This window comes from Miniopterus schreibersii (genome assembly GCF_964146895.1).
Source record: "Miniopterus schreibersii genome assembly, chromosome: 6".
In the NCBI taxonomy this organism is placed as follows: Eukaryota; Metazoa; Chordata; class Mammalia; order Chiroptera; family Miniopteridae; genus Miniopterus; species Miniopterus schreibersii.
The window spans coordinates 78352697-78376267 of record NC_138107.1 but is presented as its reverse complement, the minus strand read 5'-3'; the positions used below and the strand labels follow the sequence as shown (position 1 = coordinate 78376267).

Sequence of the window (23571 nt, the reverse complement as noted above, 5' to 3'; positions counted from 1 at the left end):
TATTTAGATGCGAAAAAACTAACAAAATATTTTACACTAAAAAAAATTGTTACATCAGTCAGTGGAAATTTTAGTAGGTACATTGGTTAATAAGCAACATAATTAAATTTCCTTCATTAACTCCTTGTCAGAAAGAGATACCTGCCTCTTTGCTCTGAAAAGTAACGTAAGTAAGTAAAATATGACTTTGGAGGGCCATAATTCAAGGATGCTATCAGGACCAACTGGGAGATTAAGACAGAAGAATTCTAAAGTGTTATATGCAACAATATATAGATACAGCAAATTAAAAAATTCATGTTTAAGTAGGCAATTCATGCAATGAGAATTGATAAATACAGTTTCATTTTAATTCCAAGATTGTCAGGAGTAGAAATTTGCTTGTGACCATGCTAATTTTTAACCCACAAATGATCAAAAGTCAAGACTAACATGCAGATCAATTCAATGTATGCTAGTGACAAATAATTTTAAAGTTCTCAATAGTTTCAGGGGCTCATGAGATTGGCTCGGCCTTGGGAGGGTGCCAAGCCAATTTGCTTAGAAAAATTCTCCAAAGGTGGTCGGTAAGCTTTGGGAATTTGAAGACTTATTAAAATATTTGCTAGCTGCGCAACTTAAAAGGGAGAGCAAAGCAAATGAGTCCTACAGAACCTTCTGAGTAGCATCTGGGGAAACTTCAACAACTTAACCTTCCTAGTGAGAAAATGAAATCAGCCATCCATCCACCCACCCATCTACCCATCCATCCATCCATCCATCCATCCATCCATCCATCCATCACCCATCCATCCATCCATCCATCCATCCATCCATCCATCCATCCATCCATCCAATTTAGACACATGTATTTGACACCAAGTCTATGTCAGGTGCTCATTTCTATTCTACATCAATTTTTAAAAGGCTCAATCACTTTAGGCAGAATTTTAAAATTATGTATCAATTTTACAAATAAGTCAATTAAGCCTTTATTTTATGTATAGCTGCCCCTATCTTGGAAATTTTTATATTATCAAAGGAAACACAGAATATAAATACCAATAAGAGCAAACTAAACCCAAACTAATAGCAGAAATCATAAGTAATAAGGTCTAAATTTCAAAGGATTCTAAAGTACACTATTATCATTTCTTACATGGGATGTACAGTGCTGGAGCTCTTAAAAAAACACACATGACTAGTAAGGCTCATCTACAGAAAACTACACATATTATAAATATCTGTGAATGAACAAACATAAGACTATGAGAACATGGGGCCAGTGTCCCGGTAATAAACCTCGGGGCTCTATATCCCACTCTCACAACACAGAACAACACAGGAGGAGCAGGCATCAATGCAATGTAGATGCTTAACCTAGTATGTGGGTTCCACTGAAGATACACTCTCTTCTCAGGAACCAATAAAATCTATTACTAGGTAGTAAGATTTGACTAATGGAAATTTTACACTTGCCTTTAAGGGAGGTCATAAAATTAGATGAACACACTTGCCTCTTAAGATTCATTTTTGCCCTATAATTATAATTATTATTTATTTTTAATTACATGCTCTCCTAAATTATGATAAAGATCACTCTTTTACAATATCAAGGCATAAGAATATACTGTAAAAAAAAAATAAGAGTGACTGCTTTAGAAAATTAAACTTTTAAAAAGACATTATGAATTTTTAGTATAAAATTTTAAATATGGAAATTATAATTTTTATATCTGCTTATAAGGCATAAATTTAAGCATTTCTCATCCTAGCTCTCACTGCCAACTGACTTTTATTGAAACTGTCCATCATGACATTTTCTTTTTAATTTTTTTTTTTATCCTTACCTGACAATACGTTGGGTTTTTTATTGACTTTTAGAGAGAGGGGAAGGAAGAAAGACAGAGAGAAAGAAAGGAGAGAGGGAGGGGGAGAGAGAAACATCGACCAGTTGCCTCCTGTGCAGGCCCCAACCAGGGATCAAACGCACAACCTAAGTATGTGCCCTGACCAAGAACAGTCCACAATTTTTTGGTGTATGGGAAGCTGCTCCAAACAACTGAGCACCACCTGACCAGGGCCTCCGTCATGACATCTGAATAAAACCTTCAAATTGGCTCTGACTTACATAATTTGTTTTTAATTAGTTATTAATGTATTTGGATTTAAACTGACCTAAAGGTAATTTCATTTAGAAATTTAATTTTGAAATTCTGGCATAGAAAGACTATATCTAGTCATTCAGTAACATACAACCTCAGTAACCATTTCCCTAGAAAATTCAACCTTGAAGTATAATTAATATAAAGATTTAATCTGTTCATCTTTCATGACTGTTACAAAGCCTAGAAAAAAGCAACGATCCGATAGCCTATAGACTTAATGCTTCTGTAAGTCTCTACGGGGCCAAAAATATGTGTGTGTGTGTGTGTCTGTGTGTGTCTGTGTGTGTGCACACACTTACATGCTCTTTTGGGGGATGAGTGTGGGGACTGACATAGAGTAAATGTGATTCAGCAAACTTTGAGAAGTAGAACTACAAATAATAACCTGGAAAATGACACACTCCCAAATATACATATATTATGTGCTGTAGAAACTGTAATATGTCCTTCAGGCAAATACTTCTAAAGATTCAGAGATGACTATATTTCAAATAGCTGTTTCCAATTCCTGCTAGTGATGAGTTTTGTAAACTGCAGATTGGCATAAATTGAAGGATACTTTTTAAATGAAGTCAATATATCTTATTTATTCCTACTCCTGATAATGTTTTTCCTCTCATTTAGGATAGTATTTTCCAGAGACAGGGTGGAAAAGGGTAAGATGAGAGGCTGTTTATATCTGTATGTGCCACACATAAATAATATATGGCAAATAATAGTATATACTTACTAAAGTCTTAGTTTAGTGGCCACCTAGATTTAAAAATCACTTATAATTTATAAAAATTATAAGTCATATTCATATTCCTTTAAAAGAGTTTTTTAAATGTAATTGTGGCGTTAAGTAGTTTATATGCGTATTCGAGTCAACCGTTACTGTGTGAGACGGAAGTGTCTTTGGTGAGCGCTCAGCAGAAACTGCAAGGTGGCAAGATGCTGAAGACAAAATGTGGGAAAAAAATCAATAACTAAGAATTATTAATAAGTTCCCCTAGGAATCGAACTGCTTCTATTTTGCTATTATGTGGCTCTGGCTGTTCACATGGAAAACTCACAGGGTGCTAATCTGGATGCCTTAAATGGCTTGCCCTCCCAACACTGACCACTTCATCCCACAGGAAAGGAAACCAGAGGAGAAAAAGACGAGAATCTGAAAATAATCCCTTTCGGTACCTGAATCTGGTGACATCAGAGATTAGAGTCTGCAGAGGGAATTACACTGGAAAAGGGTATTTTCCTGCCTTTTCTAGCATACCACTAAAAGCTCTGTTTTGAAGTAATAAAATTTCTTACTTTAGCTTGCACTGAAGAGGATAATTTCTTCTTAAAACCAGCCTTATTTTATTTGCCTTCACGTTATCACTCATAAGGCCCACGGAAAAACCTTAAGGGCAAGACTGCACTGTCACTGCACCCCAGGGATGGGATGGTATCTAGGCTGAGCTTCTTGTGCTTTCCTCACATATAGAATGTTTGATTTATTTTCAAGTAATATTCAATCCGGTTTCTAATATAGGTTTTTGTTATCTTATCCAAGAAGACAGAGGGCCCACGCTGGAAAAAGAAAGGGAAGGAAAATCCGCAGTGGTGGTGTTAGGTGCAGTCATACTCACGGCAGCAGGATGGAAATGAACTGTTGATCTGCTCCATCACCTCTGTGAGGTCCGTGCTGGTGTCATGAGGCGGGGCCAACAGGTCTTCCGCTGCGGGACAGCGATGAAAAGAACACACATTCTGAAATTAATGTCCAGCCTTTCACCAAAACCCATCTTCAGAAGAAAATACTAGCTGTGGCCTCTACATATCAATGGGAAAATAATTCTCGTACATAATGACAGTTATAGGGGAAATACCAAAACCACTTTTGTATTAATTTGCTGGCAATATAATTTTATACATAAATAAAATGTACTAGGTGTTTCTGCAGGAAAAAAATCCACATGCTAGGGAAAATTCATGAGTGAAAAATACATAATGTAGTCATATTATTTCAATTTATTGGTTGGAATTTTATTGTTTTGCATTGCAAATACTTTTTTCATATGAGAAAAATATTCTACCAATTTCTTTTTCCTTCTTTCTTTATGGAGACTTCAGCATAGGCTTGCTTATGCTAGCACAAAACCAAAAGTATCTTATAAGAGACTTCGTACTTTCATGTTTTTATTCTATAGTCAGCAAAATAATACTCTTATTTTTAAAAAATAAAAGAATATTAATATTATAGGTTTTCTTCTGATTAGTGTAGCAAAAGATATCTGATAAGCAAATTAATCTGGTTAAAGTATGTGGTCCTCAGCAGAATTTTGGAACTTGAATTTTATCAGTAACAAAATGTCATTCGGAATGCCCGGCTGACAGGGTCCTTCCTAGCAGCACTGACAGATCCTCTCTGTGATCAGTGACAGGCTGGAGGGGCCTCTGCTTCAGATGGGGTCACAGGGGTGGCAATATCTACAGGTACTGGGATGGAGAAAGCAGAACACTGAGTTCCCAGACCTGGGCAGAGAAAACCATGTTTAATATAATGTTATTTAGTATTATATTCTGAATATGTTCAAATAGGAAGTTTAAGTTATTCCCATGGCAAAAAACTTAAATTGTTATTCATCCCAAAAGGAAAGAGCCGTTTTCCTCATCTTTCACCAAAATTCAACCCGCTGCTACATACTATATACATATCTGTATCGTAGCTACTATACTAAAATGTTTGCTTTCTTGGAATTGTTAAAATGGTTCTGCACTCATCTGAGACCACAGAGAGAACTCCTTTGAGCCCTAAGGCACCCACGGGTAAGAATGCTATTTAAAATGAAAACAATAAATGGCACAGACCAGAGCAGTGTGGGGAGGGCAGCCACGTCTCGGGGACACTGACCTGCTTGGTGGAACTGTGGGCCGGCGTCCGGATCGAGCGAGTGGCTCAGTGCAGGTCGCTGAGGGGAAGCCCAAGGGGAGACACCATTGATCCGGGGATCAGGTTCAGGCTGGAGTCACGTTCAGAGGTTAGGCCAGAGAGAGAACGAAGTTATTATTCAGGAAACCATTTCCTTTTCCCACTCCCCCTTCCCCAGCACGGACAATTAAACCAGGTGGAGTTCTTTACCCTCAGGCATTCCCAAATACATTTTACTGCCACAGATGCTAGAACTCGCTAGAACTAGCCTGAGCCCTAAGTGGTCCTGCCGTTTCAGCCTGGGCACCTGGAAGAACTCACCCGGTTTCATCCCTCAACAGTTCTCTCTCCTATTTTTATGTCAACTGAGTGAATTCAGAAAGAGGCTTAATTCATCTTTAAAAAATCAGCACTGCTTGTCACATCGTAAATGGACCCAATTTCACAATCAGCTTCTTTTAAAGTTCAAATCGATATTTAAAGACAATATTGGAGAGTGGTCCGGAGCACGATTTTGAATTCAGATGCTTAGATTTGAACTCTGTCGCTCAGAAGCTGCGTAGTTCTGGGCAAATTTTTAACCTTTTGCGCCTCGGATTCTTGATGAACTGGGGGCACCGACAGGAGCACCTGCGTCAGGTGCGAGGCAGTCACTGAGTATTTCTGAAGCAATCGGCACAGGACCGGACACCTAGCAAAGCCTTGGTAAGTGCACTCTCACCGAGAGCTTTGAAATGATGACAGACACATTGACAAGTACGCAGTCAAATGAGAAACTGTGACCTGTTGTAGAGGGGATGCAGGAGTTCAAATGTGTTTGATGTCAAGTTTTTCATTAAATCTGTATCAGCTGAAGCCTGGTAGTTTTGCCAGTTTTTACTTTCAGAGTTGAATTTTCTATCTCCTTCTGGCATTCATGCTGTCATTAAGCAGAGATCAGAGCCCTAGAGTCTGGGATATACTGAGACATTCAGATATCAGATATCTCTAAAAGCATTACTGTGTAATTCTGAAAACATATGAGCCATTAGGAGGCTCTGTCTAACTGATGGAGAGAGTGAAGGGGGGCGGGGCAGGGGAACGGTGAGCAAAGAGCCTCAGTCCTCCTAAAATCACCAACAGGCCATGGCAAATGAAGCTTTCTTTCGGAATATGGCTTCCTTCAGCAATGATTGTTATCCATGACTAGGTTGTTAATACTTCACATTCTAAATATGAGCTTTCACGAGAAAATTCACCCCTTTACACAGGAACCATTCAGAAACTTCAGAGTCATAATACTAACAATGCAACTGCTCCCATGTATGTGACTGGCACAGAGGTAAAAGTCAGACATTCCGGAAGACTTAGAGAGCACCAGGCCTTGGGCCATTCTTGGGGAACTATTATTTTCTATTGATGCACAATTTGGAGGCTCCAAAGTAAGCTGTCCCCAAAATAGTCTCACACCAATTCTGAAACAATGGCAGACACACAGAAAGGTATATGGACAAAATATAAGGGGGGATCTTTGGCCTGCTGAGTAGGTAATGCAAAAATTACACTGTTTTGAATGATTCTGACATGTTAAAAGATACTGACAGCAAGTGTGAAAGATGGTTTTCTAAAATTTGAGAAAATCACTGAAAAGAAAGTTGTTTCTGCCTTTGATTCAATAAATCATCTCTGGAGAAAGGCATTCCTAGTTGCTCCAGGGGGTCCCTCACTGCAGAGGCCAAAGGCGGCGGCAAAAGATGACATAAATGGTGACGTCAGGGGATCAGGAGAGAGAAGTTCCAGGCCCATCTGCTGGGATTCTCCACCCTCTGCACCTGCTGCAACGGCATCTTCATCACTAGTTCTGTGACATGACTCCCATTATTTACCTGCTAGATGAACACTAGTACTTAATTATCTACAATGTATTGTGTCTTTATATAAGAAACCATCGTGTTATATATCATACTATCTGTTACAGTCTCTAACAAGGCTGCAGGCACCCAAAAGGCAGAAAAGTTTGTATCTCAAAGAACAGTGTTGTTCAAAATTGCAGGTTATTGTCCACTGATGAGTTATAAAATTGATTTGGTAAATCAACTTGTTGATAAGCACTAAGAAAGAAAGATAGGAGAAAAATCGAACAGAGGGAGGGGAGAAGAGAGACACAGAGGAAGAGAGAGAGGAAAGAAGGAAGGAAGAAAGAAGGGAGAGAAATAGGGAGGGAGGAAGGAAGGAAAAAATATAAAAACTAGGAGAGTATTTTTAGATCAGCAATTGTTTTATATTGACCATACATATATGTATTCATCATAATGTAAATTGTATTCCTTATTGTCAAGAAATTCTGCAAGCAACTTCCATAAGACACGGCCTGGTGTCTTATGGAAAATAATAGTAGCAAATTAGTAAACATCTGTTACTTAATTTCTTGAAAATAGCTCATTGGAAGGAAGGCTTTAGAATGAAGAGTTCAGGTCACTTCCTTTCCCTTAATTGGCACAGATGTTTCCCTGATTTAATTTATGCAGACATATGCCATAAGATCTTTTTCTTTAAACTGTTCAGAGCTGTGACAGATTTCAGTGTTAGAGGAGAATGGGGAATTCCATCTGAAACTGGGCAAGCACATTTTTTTTTGTGCCAGTGAGGATTTATTCCTCACATTGGAAGAGAGATTTCTAAGCAAGTCTAAGTTAATAATAAACTGAGAAATTGAAACTGAACCTCCCTGGTGACACTGGGACAAAGCCCGTGGGACTGGGACAAAGTGGCGCGGACAGGGGTGACGCTGAGTTCTGCATTCTACCTGCTCCAGCAGCTGTCGAAGTCGGTGGAGCTGAGACTCCAACTGCTTATTGTGATCTTCCAAAATCTGCATCCTAGCCTCCAGCCGACCTTTGTGCTGCCTGAGGAGCTTTGCTTCGGCTATAAGTTCTGAATCTTCAGATGTGTGATGAGGAGAAACGATAGAGTCTGGAGGTGAGCCGACAGGCAGCCCCCTTCTCAGGTGCTGCTCCTTTAGCTGCTCATATTCCACCTGCAAATTTCTAATACAGAAAAACAAAAACTGAAATTACCATTGTGTACGACATCTTCTACCCAAAACTGTCTACGCGCTCCTGCTTTAGCGAACGCTATTTATTTCCTCCTAGGTAAAACATTTCTCAACAGCGAGATGAGCAAGCACGACTAAAATGGTACTTGAAGGAACTGTTCTAATAGACACCACCCCTGGACCCAAGATGCAGCTGTAACCTAAGGCCGGCAGGCCAGCTTGGTGAAGTCCTCTAAAACTGTCACTCCCCCCTGACTCCTTGGACAATAGTTTGAAAAGAGAATGGGTAGGAGCATGTTGAAGTTGCTGTGGAAAGTTTTCCATTACAAGTTTCCCAGGATGACATGTCTTCGCCTCCCAGATCCAGCACACCTTTGTTCTTCCTCCAAGTCAGCGATGATCCGCTCCAGTTCTCCACGTTCTTCCCTTTCTACCGACTTCAGGATCTGAGCTGGACTCTGCGGCTGGCTCACCGGGGACTCCCCTCCGAGGGTCTGGCAGTACTGCTGGATGAGGGCATGCTCGTCCTCCCTGGGGAGACAAATTAAACACAGAGGCTCATGGCTGGACGTTGGTGTCCCTGAACATGAAGGGAGTAAAAGCAGTGATGATCAGGATGGCTGCCGGGCCAAGTCTGCCTTCAAGCTCAATGTCCCTGTGAATGGAAAGGGGCGCTGTAATCAATCTAACCAAAAGTGACCCCACGGGGTGATCTGATCATAAATTCCTTACTGGGCAAGTCACGGTGGGTAGTCATGCTTCAGGCCTATAAACGTCTTTAGTTAAAGGTTTAAGCAAGCCCGGCCCATTGCATGTAGGTTAACACATCTTTGAAATCCTGGAAGTAATGCTCTTTTCCAGGCCCCTCAAAAGCATAACCACCCTCAAGGGAGCACTCAGTCTTGTTAACTATCCTATACCTTGCTTTGTCCCACCTTCATGTAACCTTCCTTTGTTCCCTCCTTAATTCCAAGGGTATACCAGAAATTGCAAAACCATCATTCTCTGGAGCACTTGAGATCTTGCTTCCCAGCATGTCCTCAGTTTGGCTCAAATAAACTATTATAAAAATTCTCTACAGGTATGGATGTTTTTGACATGCAATGACATGTTTCTATGACATCCACGACCTCCTTTTAAAAATCAAGGAAGATATTTAACTAACAGTGTATGTGTACTACACATACTATCATTTCATGCTTTGCCTTATTCTAACATGTATTTATCACAGAATATAATATAGATTATATGAAAATACTATGCATTTCATATAAGGCCCAATCCACGCATTGTGGGACCAATCCCCTGAGAACACAGGGGACTGTATTTGAACACGGGGCCTCGGGAGGTGATCAGGTCACAAGAGGGGAACCCTCATGAATAGAACTAGTGCCTTTACAAGGGACTGATGAGACCAGAGTGCTCCTCTTCCGCCACAGAGGAAGACACGGCAAAAAGGCCATGAACCAGGACATGGGCTCTCATCAGAAATCGTATTTGCAGTGCCTTGATCTTAGACTTCCTGCCGCCGGAACTGTCGGGAGTAAGTATTTGTTGTTTATAAGCCACCTGGTCTGCAGCATTTCGTTACAGTGGCCCAAATGGACTAAGACATAAGCTGATGTCATTGTCTTCAGCATGTGGTTGAAAGCCACTTTATAATGCTCTGTAACCCATAGATAGGAAAATACAATCCTCATATTCTTTTATTTAAATAACTCAGCACAAATTAGAGTTATATTTAAAATTATCTACAGTATTTTACTTAATATTATCAGCATGTCATTTCTGTGATCAACCATTCTCCATTAAAATAAAAAACTATAATGAACTCACTTGGATTCTCTCTTTTCTAACTACTTGTCCAATGAACTAGACATATCAATAAGGGGGTTGAATCTAATGGCTGACAGAAACAGAAGCATAACAAAGTAGACAAAGCTGATGTGTTTGTGAGAAGAAGATGCTCATGAGCAGGCCTAGAATCCCTTCGCTTCCTTTATGGGGAGATCCAGGCAGATCTCCTTGTAAACGGGCAAATGACTGACCTCCCGGCTAATGCTAGCAGGAGAGTCCTGCCATGGAATACCTTTAGCAGTTTGGACCTGGTCTGTTTCGATGGCTTTTGGGAAATAATCTAGGGCTTTTATAGCATAGGGCTTCAGAAAAACCTCAGTGAAGCAAACATACACACATATGAAACAAAACTAGACTGGAGATACATTTTGTTTTCAACATTTATATAGATTCATTTCTTTTGGGAAGCTGATGGGGTTTAACATATTATTATAATTATCATCATCACCACTATCATTACATGTTTTCATTAAGGTACCCTGGAAGGGAATTAAGGCAGCTTCTATAAAAAATCGTTTATTAGAACCTATAATTTTAGTCTTAAGTGTTTTTTGACAGATTATTAGGCTGAAAAGTTCAATATAAAAATGGACACAGTCAAGTTCTTAATTATATAGTGAAAGCATATCCTTTAGATACAAACAGTACATGAGGTAACAGATTAGGGTCATTCAATGCCAATAGTGTGCCCAGTGCTAAAACAGAAAATGTTGTAAAAATACAGGTCTGTACCAACAAAATACCATTAGACGGAATATAATTACACTATGTTTAAGTCACACAGACTAGATGCTATCTAGCTACAAAATTAGTACATATCAGATGGCAAAAGAGCTGTGATTCAACCAATGAGCCTTTGAAAGCAGTCAAAACATAAATAAAAATAATAATCTCCTTCCTTTAAAGGGTTATTCTGTTTCAGGCTTCAAACATGCAAACAGCAAGGCTAGTGCAAACCACACTAGACTACCAACTTGACCCCCACATAAAACAGTGTCGCTCTAGGGCAGATGGTGGATGGAGTGAGACACCCTCCTGGCAATGGCCTTGAGTTCCTGCTACTGAGAGTCCTCAGAACTGCCCTGGGTCCTGTCTCTCTTTGAGACATGGTTGCTCAATTCCTCCTTCAAAGAAAATTAGTATCCTTAAGATTAATGCCCTTTAAATTGTCCAGGGTCAGACTTTCAAGGGAGTAAAGAGCGTTGGGATTTGGGTCTATGTGGGATAAAGAGGCGCAAGACTGAGTCAGGTCTAGGGTGGGAAAGCAGCAGCTCCTGAGAGAAGCAACGACTAGTTAACCAGCTTCACAGAAGATGAGCGCTGCGGGGCCCAAACCACTGGCTCCACAGGCCAGTCTGAGGGGCACAGAAAAGCTCAGACTGCTTCCGAAGACACAAATGACTGAAGAGCCTTGGTAACAGAGAGAATTACAGGTTTACATCTCAAAATCCATACCTCAAAGCCTCGTGCTTTCTTTTATTGCCTATGGGGAGATCACCCAAACCAAATATAGATTGTCTGGCAGATGCTGAGTTACAAAATCTTTTACCTACTATATACTTCCTGCTACAACCTCTATTACCTACTTATCTATACTTCTTGCTGCTATAAAAGGTCCTGAAAGACACAGACAAGCTTTGACTGTGAAGCTGGAGCATGAATGGGCAATGGGATTGGGACAAGGACAGTGATAACCTCCAGGAAGACTGGATGGATCTTCAGATGCTCTGACCCCCTCCCACCTCCATCTGGAAAGCTAGACAATCCAGGATAATCTTCTCTTTTTAAGATCCTTAACTTAATTGCATGCGCAAAGTCCCTTTTGCCATATAAAGTGACATATTCAGAGAATTTCGGGGATTAGGATGTGGAATCTTTTGAGGACCATAATTCTACCACAAATGCCCTCACCATGTTCTTCCCCTGCAGGGGCACTTATCTGTCTTCCATCTAGCACATAAGAGTCACGGACACACACTATCTACATCTACAGACCTTTATAGCATTGGGGGCATGGTGTGCTGGTAACTGTTTAACAGCAGGTTCTTGAAAGATAAATAAAAAGACCCTGATTTGCAGGATTTTCAATTTTGATGATTAAAGTACTTTCATCATGGCCAATTTAAGCTAATGACTTCACTGAATGGGAAGTTGGGAAAAGATACCCTGGCTTGAAAGCATAAAATCTATGTAGACACTTTTGTAAACACACATCAATCTTGATTGGCATCAAAATCCAGAGCCATGATCAGGGAAGATGATTTTCGAAAGCCATATACAAGAACTAGTCTACCCGGGCAGTGCTGATTTCATGATTTACTTACACACTTCCTGTGGTAGAGCTGCTATCAGTGAGGAAAGACCCATTGGTCCTTTCCATTTGGGCCAGTCTGAAAAATGAAAATAAGGAGGTTAGGCGATACAGCCACATAGGGCATAGTCAACTGGAGGTATAGCCCCAGTCATTCTTAAACTGTCACAAAGTCAAAATACAGAAAGGTCCAAATCTCCTAAGGAGGCTGTGACATTAAAACAACATCTAATGTTGAGTTATGTTTCTATCACCACTGACTTAAGACCTGTAGGCTTTTATCTTATACCATGTTCTATATTTTCCCAATGGACTTAGCCTCCTAACTAACCTCCCAGGCCCTCAAGTCCATCTTCATTCTCGCACAAATCTGACTATGCTCCTTTCATGCTTCAAGACTCTCCACGAAGCCCCTTTACCTCAGGACACAATCCAACTCCTTAGCAAGTGGGCCCTTCATTATTGGACTTCAGCATTTGTCCATCCACTCCTTGTCCTTGACCTTTTCCCTACTTGCAGGTCTTCGAACGAGCCATTTTCTTCCCCAGCTGAATGCTTTTGAGAATGTTTTTCCACTAGTCCGAGCCTGGCTTTTCCCAGAAATGCTATTTGGTCAAGACCCAGTTCAAATGTTACAATTTTTATGATGCTTAAACTAACCTTTTTAGGCATAGCTAGTACCTAGCACCACAGACACCTATATACCTGTTTTTTGAAAGTTTCTGCACACCATCAAGACCAGCCTATTCTTTCTATTTTGGGGGGACTCTAAAAGAAACCCTGGTAATAACGCATTAACATATATTAATTACATATTGTAATTCATATGTGCACCATCTCCTGAGAACACTTTCAATCACTATTTTCATTCAATGACACTGGGTTACACTGTCTAAACCCTGCTTGTGCAGTGTTTAGATTCTCAAAGCTCGATAATCACATGCTACTGAGTAATTCTTCATACTCCTTATAAAACATGTAGCAGGTGTCTGGTACAGTGAAAATTACAACATGGAAAGATGAGAGCCCCGATTCCAAATATAATGGAATCGTGACTCCTACAAAACAACAGCCCCTAAGTCAAGGCACATTAATGGTATAGGATTAATACAGAAATCGATACACTCTAGGAGGCAGTGCAGCAGAGGGCTCTTATCAAAGTTGCTTACCGTGTGGCATACTGTTCTATTCTTGAATGGGTATCGTCATGAAACAGCTGAGGAGACTGTGAGGGGCTATAAAGGGAGATGCAAACAAACAGTTTTATACCCACATATTGCTAGCTGTTCCTATTAGAAATGTTAGCTTAGTTAAATAATGAATTTGCCATGCAAAGAAACCACTAGGATTGTTACCCAGGAGGCAGGACTATTATTTTAGAACAAAAGTTTAGTAATCACCCCCATGCTAACAAAACTGATCAGAACATCCTCTTTGCATATGGAGCCGTAAATACTCACTCATAATGCTCTGGCCACATACTGATGAGTGTGATAGGACTGCAGAGAGGGGAGAGGGAAACAAAAGTCACAGAACAAACACTTTAGAGCAAGTTAAGACAAAAGCCGTGGGAGGTGAGGGTGGGGAACATTCTCAATTGTCTTCCTCTGCTCTGTGAGGTTCTACCATCGGGAAATTAAGTCACCGAAGTCACTGTTTATTCTAGAGAAGATGTTGATATTTACGTGCCTGCCAGGGTCTTTTCACAGATATTACAGGTATTTGTACAGGAAGCAAACACATCTTTAAATATTCTTATTGAAAAAAGAGACAGAATGCTCCAAAATAGCTCAAAATTATGGAAAAATTTTAAAGATAATATTCCATAATATACTGAGTAAAAATGCAATCATATTTTTCTTTATGTTTCTGACCAAGGAACTTAAATACCAAAGACTATATTATGTATTGATGGCAGAGCTGCAATAAAATAAGGCTTTTCTGATTCTCTGTCCAATTTTAAATGTAAACATTCAAATCCAGGTGTACACCAAGTCTCTCAACCTCATAGATACATTATCAATAAAACTGAAAACTTTTTTAGATCATGATACACTTTATTTATACAAAATTTCATCCATATGTTCACAGTATGAAACTGATAAAGAAACTTGCTCTGCTTGAATCAGGGCTTTAGTCTGGAGCATGATCATTCAGTATTACTCCTGGCCCTGGGGGTACCCTCCAACCTCACAGCCCTGCCTAGAAATCCCCAAGTCGCCATGAAATACCTTTTGAAAACCATTGATCCTAATTAAAAGCTAGTTCCAACCTTAATTTTTTTTTTTTTTTTTTTTTGGTGGGAGAGGAGAGGTACTGGTGAATGTAGAAATTTAAAAGTCTAAAGAAAATCAGTTCTCTATTTAATTAAGTCTCCTACAAAAGCTGATGCTGATTGAAACAAAGAAGGAAAGTTGAAATGATTTTAGTTCTACTTGATTCTCCTGTATCTATTAAACATACACACATAAGAAAAAGTTAATGATCTCACCTCCTACTGGGAGGCACAAATTCATGTCTAAACAGCAAAGACTAAAAAGGGATGGAAAGTCATCTTATTGGGATGGAAAACTAAGACTCTTTGGATCTACTTTCAAAAACAGGCATTTACTCAGTCTGTGTTTGTCAGAATATCTATCCTGTAAATAGACTTAGTTATCCATGTATAAAACAGATACAAGAACAATGAAACAACACTGTACTATTCAACAGTCTCTTTATATCACTACTTTTCATTAACTCGGAAATATGGGTGTTAAATGTCAGGTGAATGGTTTGCTCTACACATTCCAAAAACTGTAACGGCTTGAGAGATCATTTCTAGGATCCAAGGGTATCATAACATTTACCATGAACTTTAAACACAAAGAAAACACTTATTTTTTTAAAAATCTTAATTGAACTTGGAAAGGCTTTGTAAACCTGCTAGGCTGATCCTTGTTAATTCAGTGAGCACAAAAGTAGTTCATTGAAATGAGATAAGAATGGCAGAGGAAGAGAGCTGAGCTGAAGAATTTCTCAAAAGAAAACTTTTTTTATATATTGAAACATTTTCTAAGAAAAGAAAGATTTTAAAAACTTAAACTTAAGGCTTCATTCACTTCAAAGTTTTTGATTTGTAGGAAAAAAGGAAAACACCTTTAAGTGATAAGCTTTCTCATTTAACTCTGGAAGGGAAAAAAAACTACTAAGGCAATATTCTCACTGCACAGTTAGAATCTTTGATTAAATGGAGTTAAAAATAAGATCGATCTGTGTGTTAGCCTAGATTTAATAAAGCCTTCCCTGCTTTCCAGAGTAGTGGCTGAACAGGGTGTTCTGATTAATCACCCACTAATATGCAAGGAACCACACTCTATTAAATATACTTAACAGTATATGAAATATAACCCAGACTTTCTTTGAAGAACTTTGTGGCTCTTTTAGTCCTTATGCTTCCAGTCTTTTGCTTTGTTAAACCCATTTGTCCCAGAGCAGGGTACGTGGCGTCCTCTCGTCCTCTAACACATACACCTTCAATGGCTCCCGGCGGCTCTGAGGATAAACTCCAAACACCCTGGCATGACGTACAGGGCCCTTCATTTTCTGGTTCCTGCCTCTTTCTTCACTCTTATTTCTCGCCACTATTCCCAGCTTCCCGTCCCAGTTTCGAAAACAATCTTGACTCTGAGCCTTTGAAAATGTTTCCCTTGACCCAAAACTCGCCCTTACCTCCTCCCACATCAATCACTGAATGCCCTTTAAATCTCTCAGGTCACGGTTTAGCTGTCACTTCCTCTTGGGACAGTGCTCCCAGGACCATCATTACATTTATCGTGAGCTGGTTTTTGCTACAGTAAGAATTTAAAAGTCCATGCAATTTATCTATTCAACCTTAGGTGTCTACATTAATTCTTTTTTAAGGTAATTTCTTCTTTTTTTTTAATGTGTCTTTATTGATTTCAGAGAGAGGGAGGGAGAGGGAGAGAGAGAGAAACATCAATGATGAGAGAGTCACTGATCGGCTGCCTCCTGCATGCCCCCTGCTGGGGATCGAGCCTGAAACCCGGGCATGTGCCCTGACCAGGAATCGAACCCCGATGGCCTGGATCCTAGGCCGATGCTCAACTACTGAGCCACGCCGGCCGGGCTCCATTATACCTCTTATACTTCTTTCTACAATCTTCTCTACTATATAATGTAAAATTTAGGGAAAGCAGTCTAACTTTAATCAATAAAAATCTCTCACAATTCTCAAATTCCTTTTGCCACTATTTTAGATTATTTCTAGGGATTATATTCAATGGTAGCTTTTAAATCAAGCTCTCCTCATTTATTTTGATTTATTTTTTGAGAAATCTTGCAGGGTTATAAAATTAATTGAACACCTAGGCATGGGTTTGTTTACCTTCTTTTAGTAATAACTCATTTTTCCCATAAATGCCCTCCACTCATCCAAGTATAATTACTGGATAGAGGATAAGACGTTACATTTTGCAGTGATAAAGGAGAAAGAAGGAAATTCTAATCAGCTTCATAAATAACTTCAAGGCATTTACCACTTCGCTGGGCTTTCTCCAATGTTCTCCTCCCACAAATAGCAGGATAAACGAAATCAAACTCTTTTACTACCCACTCACATAAATTGTTACACCAGAAGATTAACTGGCCTTGTACTACGAAGGGCTCAGCAGAAAAATGAACTATACCAAGTACAAGAACACGTTTCAGGATTTAAAAAAAAGAAGAAAATCTGCCCACTCTAAACAGCATCTCATAAATCTTTCTCAAAATGCATCTTGTGACATCTGATTTAATCTTCTACTCTCTTTCTTTCTCTTGTTTTCCGCTCACTGAAAATGCTGGTAAATTTGTGTGAGGTGAAATGAAGCATCTTCAGAGTTATAGCCAAAAATCCTTGCACAAAATTATTGGAATGTTTTTCTGATCTTTTTCACTTTAACTGAGTCACTCAGAATAGAATGATGGATGCCAACGATTATTTTGACAACTGAAAGGCAAATTATCAAAACGACTTAAAAGGACTAGAAAAGATCTATCTATCTCCACGATTCATAGGAAGGACATGGATATTTGAGGCACAAAATGGCAATGATTTAGCAAAGGAGTGAAATGCATATCACCAGTTCAAACCTATCAATTATCCTGTAAATAAAAGCAGTGTCATAATTCTATGCTTCACGCAGCTACTCCAAAGGTGAGTTAAATCTGATCCTAAGAGTCATAAAATTTTGTCTTTCTCCTGAGGTGTTAAGCTCAGTTACACTATATATTAGACACTAAAACAAATAAGAATGTATTGTCATACTACCTGATGAAGGACAAAAACATACCCAAAAAACAAAGAGAAGACCAAAAATCTACCTTTCCTATGGATTTAAGTATTTGAACAGCTCTCTTGGAATTGGAGTTGCTTACTAAAATTTGTTCTAGTGTGTAGTGTGGAAAAAATGACTGGGAGCCATATATCTTAATTGTACACAGTTTGATATCAGCAAAGTTATCAAAAAGTTTGATTTTTTCATATGCTTTCAATGTGTACATGGTATTTTTGGACCTATTTTACATATACAGCTGCTTTAATTTCTATATACACATCCATAATACTGCCTATAATGGGATAAAGACATCCACTATGCTTTGGCTGTGGTCTTTCTTTTACTTCTTAGCAGTTCCACAAATAAAAAATACATTTGCACATAAATGTATCAAAGCCCCTGGCCTGCAGGGCTTTATATGGAAATAAATTCAGACCAAATAGTCTATCCCTCTTTTTTGGCATCTTTGAGACATGGAGTGGCCTAATACACTGGCTATTTACTGTTCTCAGATTATGTCTCTAGGAGTTGTAAAGGTTCGAGAAAGTTTGACTTCACAAAAATTGTTCTTGAAACACTTTTTATACAATCTTCTCTACTGTGTAATGTACAAAACTGCACACTTCCCGCTTCTGAGCTTGTCAGTAGTCACTTGGGAGGGCGTGTTTCTGTAACGAGAACCTCACTATTCTTTACGACTAGGAACTAAAGTTAATTTTCCCCAAGATTCAAGCACACACACACGAATTTGCCATAAATTATATTTATGCTGATATTCTAAAGATTCAAAGATTTAAATCATATCCATTTTTGATCTTTATAATTTAAAATTATTTCTTGTTTGATAATTTAAAATGACTTCTTGAATTTGTTCCAGCTCATTTTCAAAATTCTTCCTTTCATTTCAGGCTATTAATTGTTATTTTTCTTTGCTTTAAAATCCAATAGTAATTTTGTTTCCTTGAAATTTTGTTTCATATATGCTTGTGAACTTAAATGATAACATTTAAAGAAGTTGTGTCTGTTTTATGTATTCTATAAAGCTATCTCATTTTGCTGCCTTTGTGTTCAAGACAAAAGAAATTAGAAAGGTAATGTTAGATTTTGATGAAATTTTAGAATAGGTAGCTATCTGAAGCAAGAGATTAAGTATTATTAATAAATTTATATTAAAAGTATACAAAATAAGTGTGAAACACACTATAAGAAATAGTAAAACATCCCCCAAAGAGGGAAAATTGAAAATAAATACAATAACGAAAGAACATATAATACCACAATTTGCTTTCAGTATTTTTAACAGGAAAAGAGATAACCAATGCAAAGGTTAACACATTAACACATATTTCTAAAGTTTAGGAACAAGTGCAAAATTAAACCGGAAATTTTAGCTGTAACACTGCTCAAAGCAAAGAGTAAAAATTCATGTTGTGAAGACTGATCCTCAGTTTAATTTACCTCCTTTAAAATGAAACATTTTACCAAAACACAGAGAGTTTTTGGTGTCAAACAATTTCTCGTGTCACTCACATAATAAAAGAAACTATCAGATATAAGCATACAGAAGTTCTAATATTAAAATTAAACTTACGTCTCTAAGTTGTCACCCTCGAGAACCGTCTGAACAGGCAGGTAGCCAAGCCGAGGGTGTTTGGCAAAGTATTTCTTTGATCTGAATTTATTCTTCAGCACCTTGGTGAAGTCCCGCACATCTTCCCCAGATGTTGTCTATGAGGTTGAAAAAAATGACACTTCTCTCATTAAAATGGAAGGAGAAAACTTTCTACAATAAATCAGACCAGGTGTAAGTGAAGGCAGTTAAATGACAACACTTTTAGTAGCTTTATGGATTTTTGGGGTAACACAAAATGTCATGAAAACACATGGTAACCAGGACTCATCATTAAATATGCCCAGCAACTAGTTTATAATTTTTTATTTCCTGTTAAAAATAAACCATAACCAGCTTCTTTGCCCGATATTTTAAAAATTGGCCTAAAAATTAAAATTATTTTTGGAAATATTATTGGTTGATTCCTGTCTATAAAAAAGTTGCAGTTTACTATTAAACATTTAGGGGTGATGAAGTACTATGGATATTATATGGTTTTAACTAAGGCGAAGGAACAAGGGTGAGCTTTATAGCCTATGCTGACTTCACACAAGCTAGTAAATACTGTGGTCGGGAAAAAGCGAAAGCACTAGTAAGAGACAAAGCAGCATCACACTCCTACCCTATATCGTCAAAAAGATTATCGGTTTCTCTGTCCTTTCCCAACCATACAAACACATCCAGTTTTGACATGGACTAAATTTTTACTTAGTTTTCCACTCTCTATCACCAACTCTAGTTTTTATTTGCACTATGTCATACAGACACCAACTTCATTCTGTCTTTCTGCAGATGTGTTTAAAATATTTACATTAATTACCTGCACAGAACTGAATTAAAGCCTAAGCTGTTTGGCTCCTTGTTGGCTGTCCAGTCTACAACTAGACAAACCTCACTCCAAACTCTTTACAAAACAGAACCAGAGAACTTTTCCATAATAACAAACTGAGTGCCAAACACATTGGCCTACCTGCTGCCTGCCCCCCTTTTCTTGCACCCTCCCCAGTCTATCTTTTCCTTCATGACCAGCATGCCCAAGACTCATACAAAACTGTTTTGCAAGTAGAAGCTTAAAAATATATAATTATTTTTTTTAAACAACTAAATTCTGAGTCAGCCTTTACGTAGTTGTATTAATTCCTATCTGCTCCTACTCTACCTAAATCTGTCTGCTTCTAGTAAACCATTAAGGGAACTTTTGACTTTCTAGGCTTGCAGAGCAGAGAGAAAACATGAATAAGTCCCAGCTATTCATAACCTACAGTTCATCAATTTCCACTTTATTAGAAAGAAAAGAAGTATAGTGAGGACAGTCCACAGTATCACTAGGCCTGACCACCAGACCCACAGTGTCAAATCTCTTCCTGAGTAATTCTGAGAAAGAACTATATAATAACCTATAGTTCTATGGATACGGATCTTCCTAAATGTAAATAGAGAAGGACAGAAAAGCAGCTATTGACGAAAGGAAAAGGAACGTGGGGCCCTGTGCAGAGGAAAAGGGCTGCTATGCGAGATGACCGTTTGGGGGTGTTAAGGTTTAACCAGGCAGAACAGGAGGAATAAGCAGAATACCGTTGGGAGTAAAGAGGAAGCTTTTAGAAAAGAAAAGCCTGGGACTGAGAATAACAAGAGGACACATCGCCTGCCCTAAAGGACATTTAGGCCTTTTATGATGGATATGCCAACTGCAGATCATTAAGTTTATGAATATATTTACCCCGAATGTTTTGGTAAAAAAAAAAAAAAAAAAAGAAGCTTTTCATGATAGAAATGTAAAACAAACAAACAAACAAAAGGCCCCTAAGCAAGAATAAACATTTATGACCTCATTAATTTCCATGTCTGCTCTTAACACACTGTTAATATATGGGGAAATAATAAAGTAATGGGCTCCAGCCTTTACTTGGGCCATCTCCATCTGGCAGCATACAGGTTTTCATCTCTTAGGTCAGTGGCTTTCGAGCCATATCCAGGTTTTCAGCTCAGGCGCCCCTGAGACAGGGAAATGGGGAAGGAAATGCCACGTGCACAAGGTACCAGGCTGTTCACCCCGTCTGGCTTGGCCAGGGGACTGCACAATACAACGGCCTTTAGTATATTCACAGAACTGTGCAAATATCACCACTGTGTAATTGCAGAACATTCTCATGACCCCCAGAGAAATCCTGTACCCATAGCAGTTATTCCCTCTCACGCACTGTCTCCTCCCCTCAGGCCCTTGGCAACCACTCATCTTTCTCTTTCTATGGATTTGTCTATTCTGGGTATTTCTTATAAATGGAATCATATAATATATGGGTGGTTTTTTTTTTATGACTGGCTTCTTTCCGTTGGCATAGTGTTCATCTAGCTTATCTATATTTGGGATTCAACATGAACTCCTGCGTGGGAAAAACATGACACACCATTCAAGAGTGCAAGTCCGATTCCACATGATACACTCTTTGGCCGAATAAACTTAGGACATGGAAGGACAAAGCAACATCAACCCACCAACAAATAAACCCCTACCTGCCTCCCGAAACGTGGTAGCAGAGGCTGGAATGAAATGTGAGTGCCTGATACAACGTCCACATTTAATATTTGAAAAAAAAATTAGTTCATCATCCTCACACAGAAACGGCACATTATTATTTCATCAATTTTCACATCACGGAAAAACACTACCACCAACAGTTGTGCTCTAAAGGCACCGAAAGCATTGCCATAAACTTTATGCAATATTAAAAGAAAAAGCGAAACGTAATTCATCCCGTGGGAACTAGATATTATATTCAGTTCAGCAGAATGTAATTCTTTCGTTGGGATAGAGCCAAGAAAATGAATTAAGCCTATTTTCCCACCAAAAAAGTTAAAAGCTAGTTATGCATATTTGGTCAAATCTGCTATGTGGCGACAGTTCCTAATATTTCTCCGCTTTGAAGGGCTAGAGCAATGGTTTGTGAAGAATGAAAATGAGGACCACCCACTTCTCATAAGCACATAATCAAACTCAACTGTGTCCTCACGCGAGGTGCAAGACTCTGTTCTTTTTCTCTTTTAAGCAAGTAGCTGTTTACATTATGGCATGAAGATGAACTTGGAAGGGCCGCTCCTTACTACACAGGTTGCCCCATACTTTAAATCATCTATGCATTTCTTGAAAGACTAGGTCTTCATATATTTCTGTACAAAAAAAAGAAAGAGCAACAGGTTTTGCAGCTCTCCTACGACGAGACGAGGGGCGCGCACTGGCACAGATGCCCGCGCCTCCCAACAGCCCTCCTGCCATCTCTCTTTTCCTCCAAGGGCGCGGGAGCGTCATCACTTTCATGACCCGCAGGAAACTGACCTGAGGCGGTCAGGGGTTCAGACCTACAGGCTCAGCCAAGAGAAAGCTGCTCTCGCAAACCCGAAAAAAAAAAAAAAAGCCAATGACTGAAACATCTGGGATTACACTCTGCATTTCCCCTTCAGTTTAAATCAAGCGCTGCTAAGATACCCTGTGGCTGATTTCTGCAAAATTTATATCGAAATAGCCAGTCTACAACTAACTAGACAGACCTCACTGCCTAGAGAAGAAAAAGGGAAAGCAAAAATTTCTAGCTCTTTGAACGTCCAGAAAGAACTACGGTCAAGTTCATGACTGGGTCTTCCTACTTCCGGGCCTTCCCTCCTACTTCCGGGCCTTCCCTCCTACTTCCGGGCCTTCCCTCCTACTTCCGGGCCTTCCCTCCTACTTCCGGGCCTTCCCTCCTACTTCCTGCCCGTCCCTCTGTAGCCCGGATGCAGCCCAGGAGCAGACGGAGCCAAGATGGCGGCGGCCATGGCGGCGACTCCAGGTACCCAATCCCCACCCAACCCCTCGTGCACATAGACGAGCCCCGCGAACAGATGCTCAGCTTCCCCCCAGCGGCGTGACGAAGCTGTTGCCCCACCGTGGCCCTCGGGGTGGAAAGGGTGGATCGCTTATTTTCAAACAGTATCTTACCGTTTGGGCCTATTCAATGAGCACCTATTTCTGTCGTGCTCTACTTGTAGTGATTTTATTTTGCTCCCTTTTTCTTACAGTTGCTCTAGGTGAGATTGGATCTTGATGGTTTTTGTTGCTCCGTGTATTTTTCTCTGAAATGAGTTTTGCTAAACTTTTAGAATGAAGTGGAAATCAGAAAAGCCTTTCTAACTTCTTTTGCTTTTGTGGGGTCTTCGAAAATAGGGCAGTTGAGTGTGGGGATTCCCTGGCGCTGCCCCCCCACTTTGGACTCAGCCAGTTCTTTCTGTCATGGCCACGGCTCTGACCTGCGGGCGCTGGTGTGAGTCCTAGGCCCGCGCAGTGCGAGGCTGCCCCCGGGGAAAGGCCTGGGGGGCGCGGGCGCCCCAGCACCCCGAGGCCTCCCGGGCCCCGCCAGGCCCC

At 39.5% G+C, this 23571-nt stretch overlaps 1 protein-coding gene across 6 annotated transcripts in view; it reads right to left on the bottom strand.

Moving 5' to 3' along the window:
- The window catches only part of UTRN (utrophin), a 398636-nt gene that overhangs the window by 5714 nt on the left and 369351 nt on the right, over nucleotides 1–23571 (bottom strand). For all 6 annotated transcript variants that reach the window (XM_081141495.1, XM_081141496.1, XM_081141497.1 and 3 more), the window contains 8 exons: nucleotides 19155–19291; nucleotides 13706–13744; nucleotides 13415–13480; nucleotides 12259–12324; nucleotides 8450–8608; nucleotides 7829–8069; nucleotides 5026–5134; nucleotides 3761–3850 (listed from right to left, as the gene is read on the bottom strand). In XM_081141495.1, the coding sequence (XP_080997621.1) occupies nucleotides 3761–3850; nucleotides 5026–5134; nucleotides 7829–8069; nucleotides 8450–8608; nucleotides 12259–12324; nucleotides 13415–13480; nucleotides 13706–13744; nucleotides 19155–19291 (907 nt within the window). The remainder of the gene's footprint in view (nucleotides 1–3760; nucleotides 3851–5025; nucleotides 5135–7828; nucleotides 8070–8449; nucleotides 8609–12258; nucleotides 12325–13414; nucleotides 13481–13705; nucleotides 13745–19154; nucleotides 19292–23571) is intronic.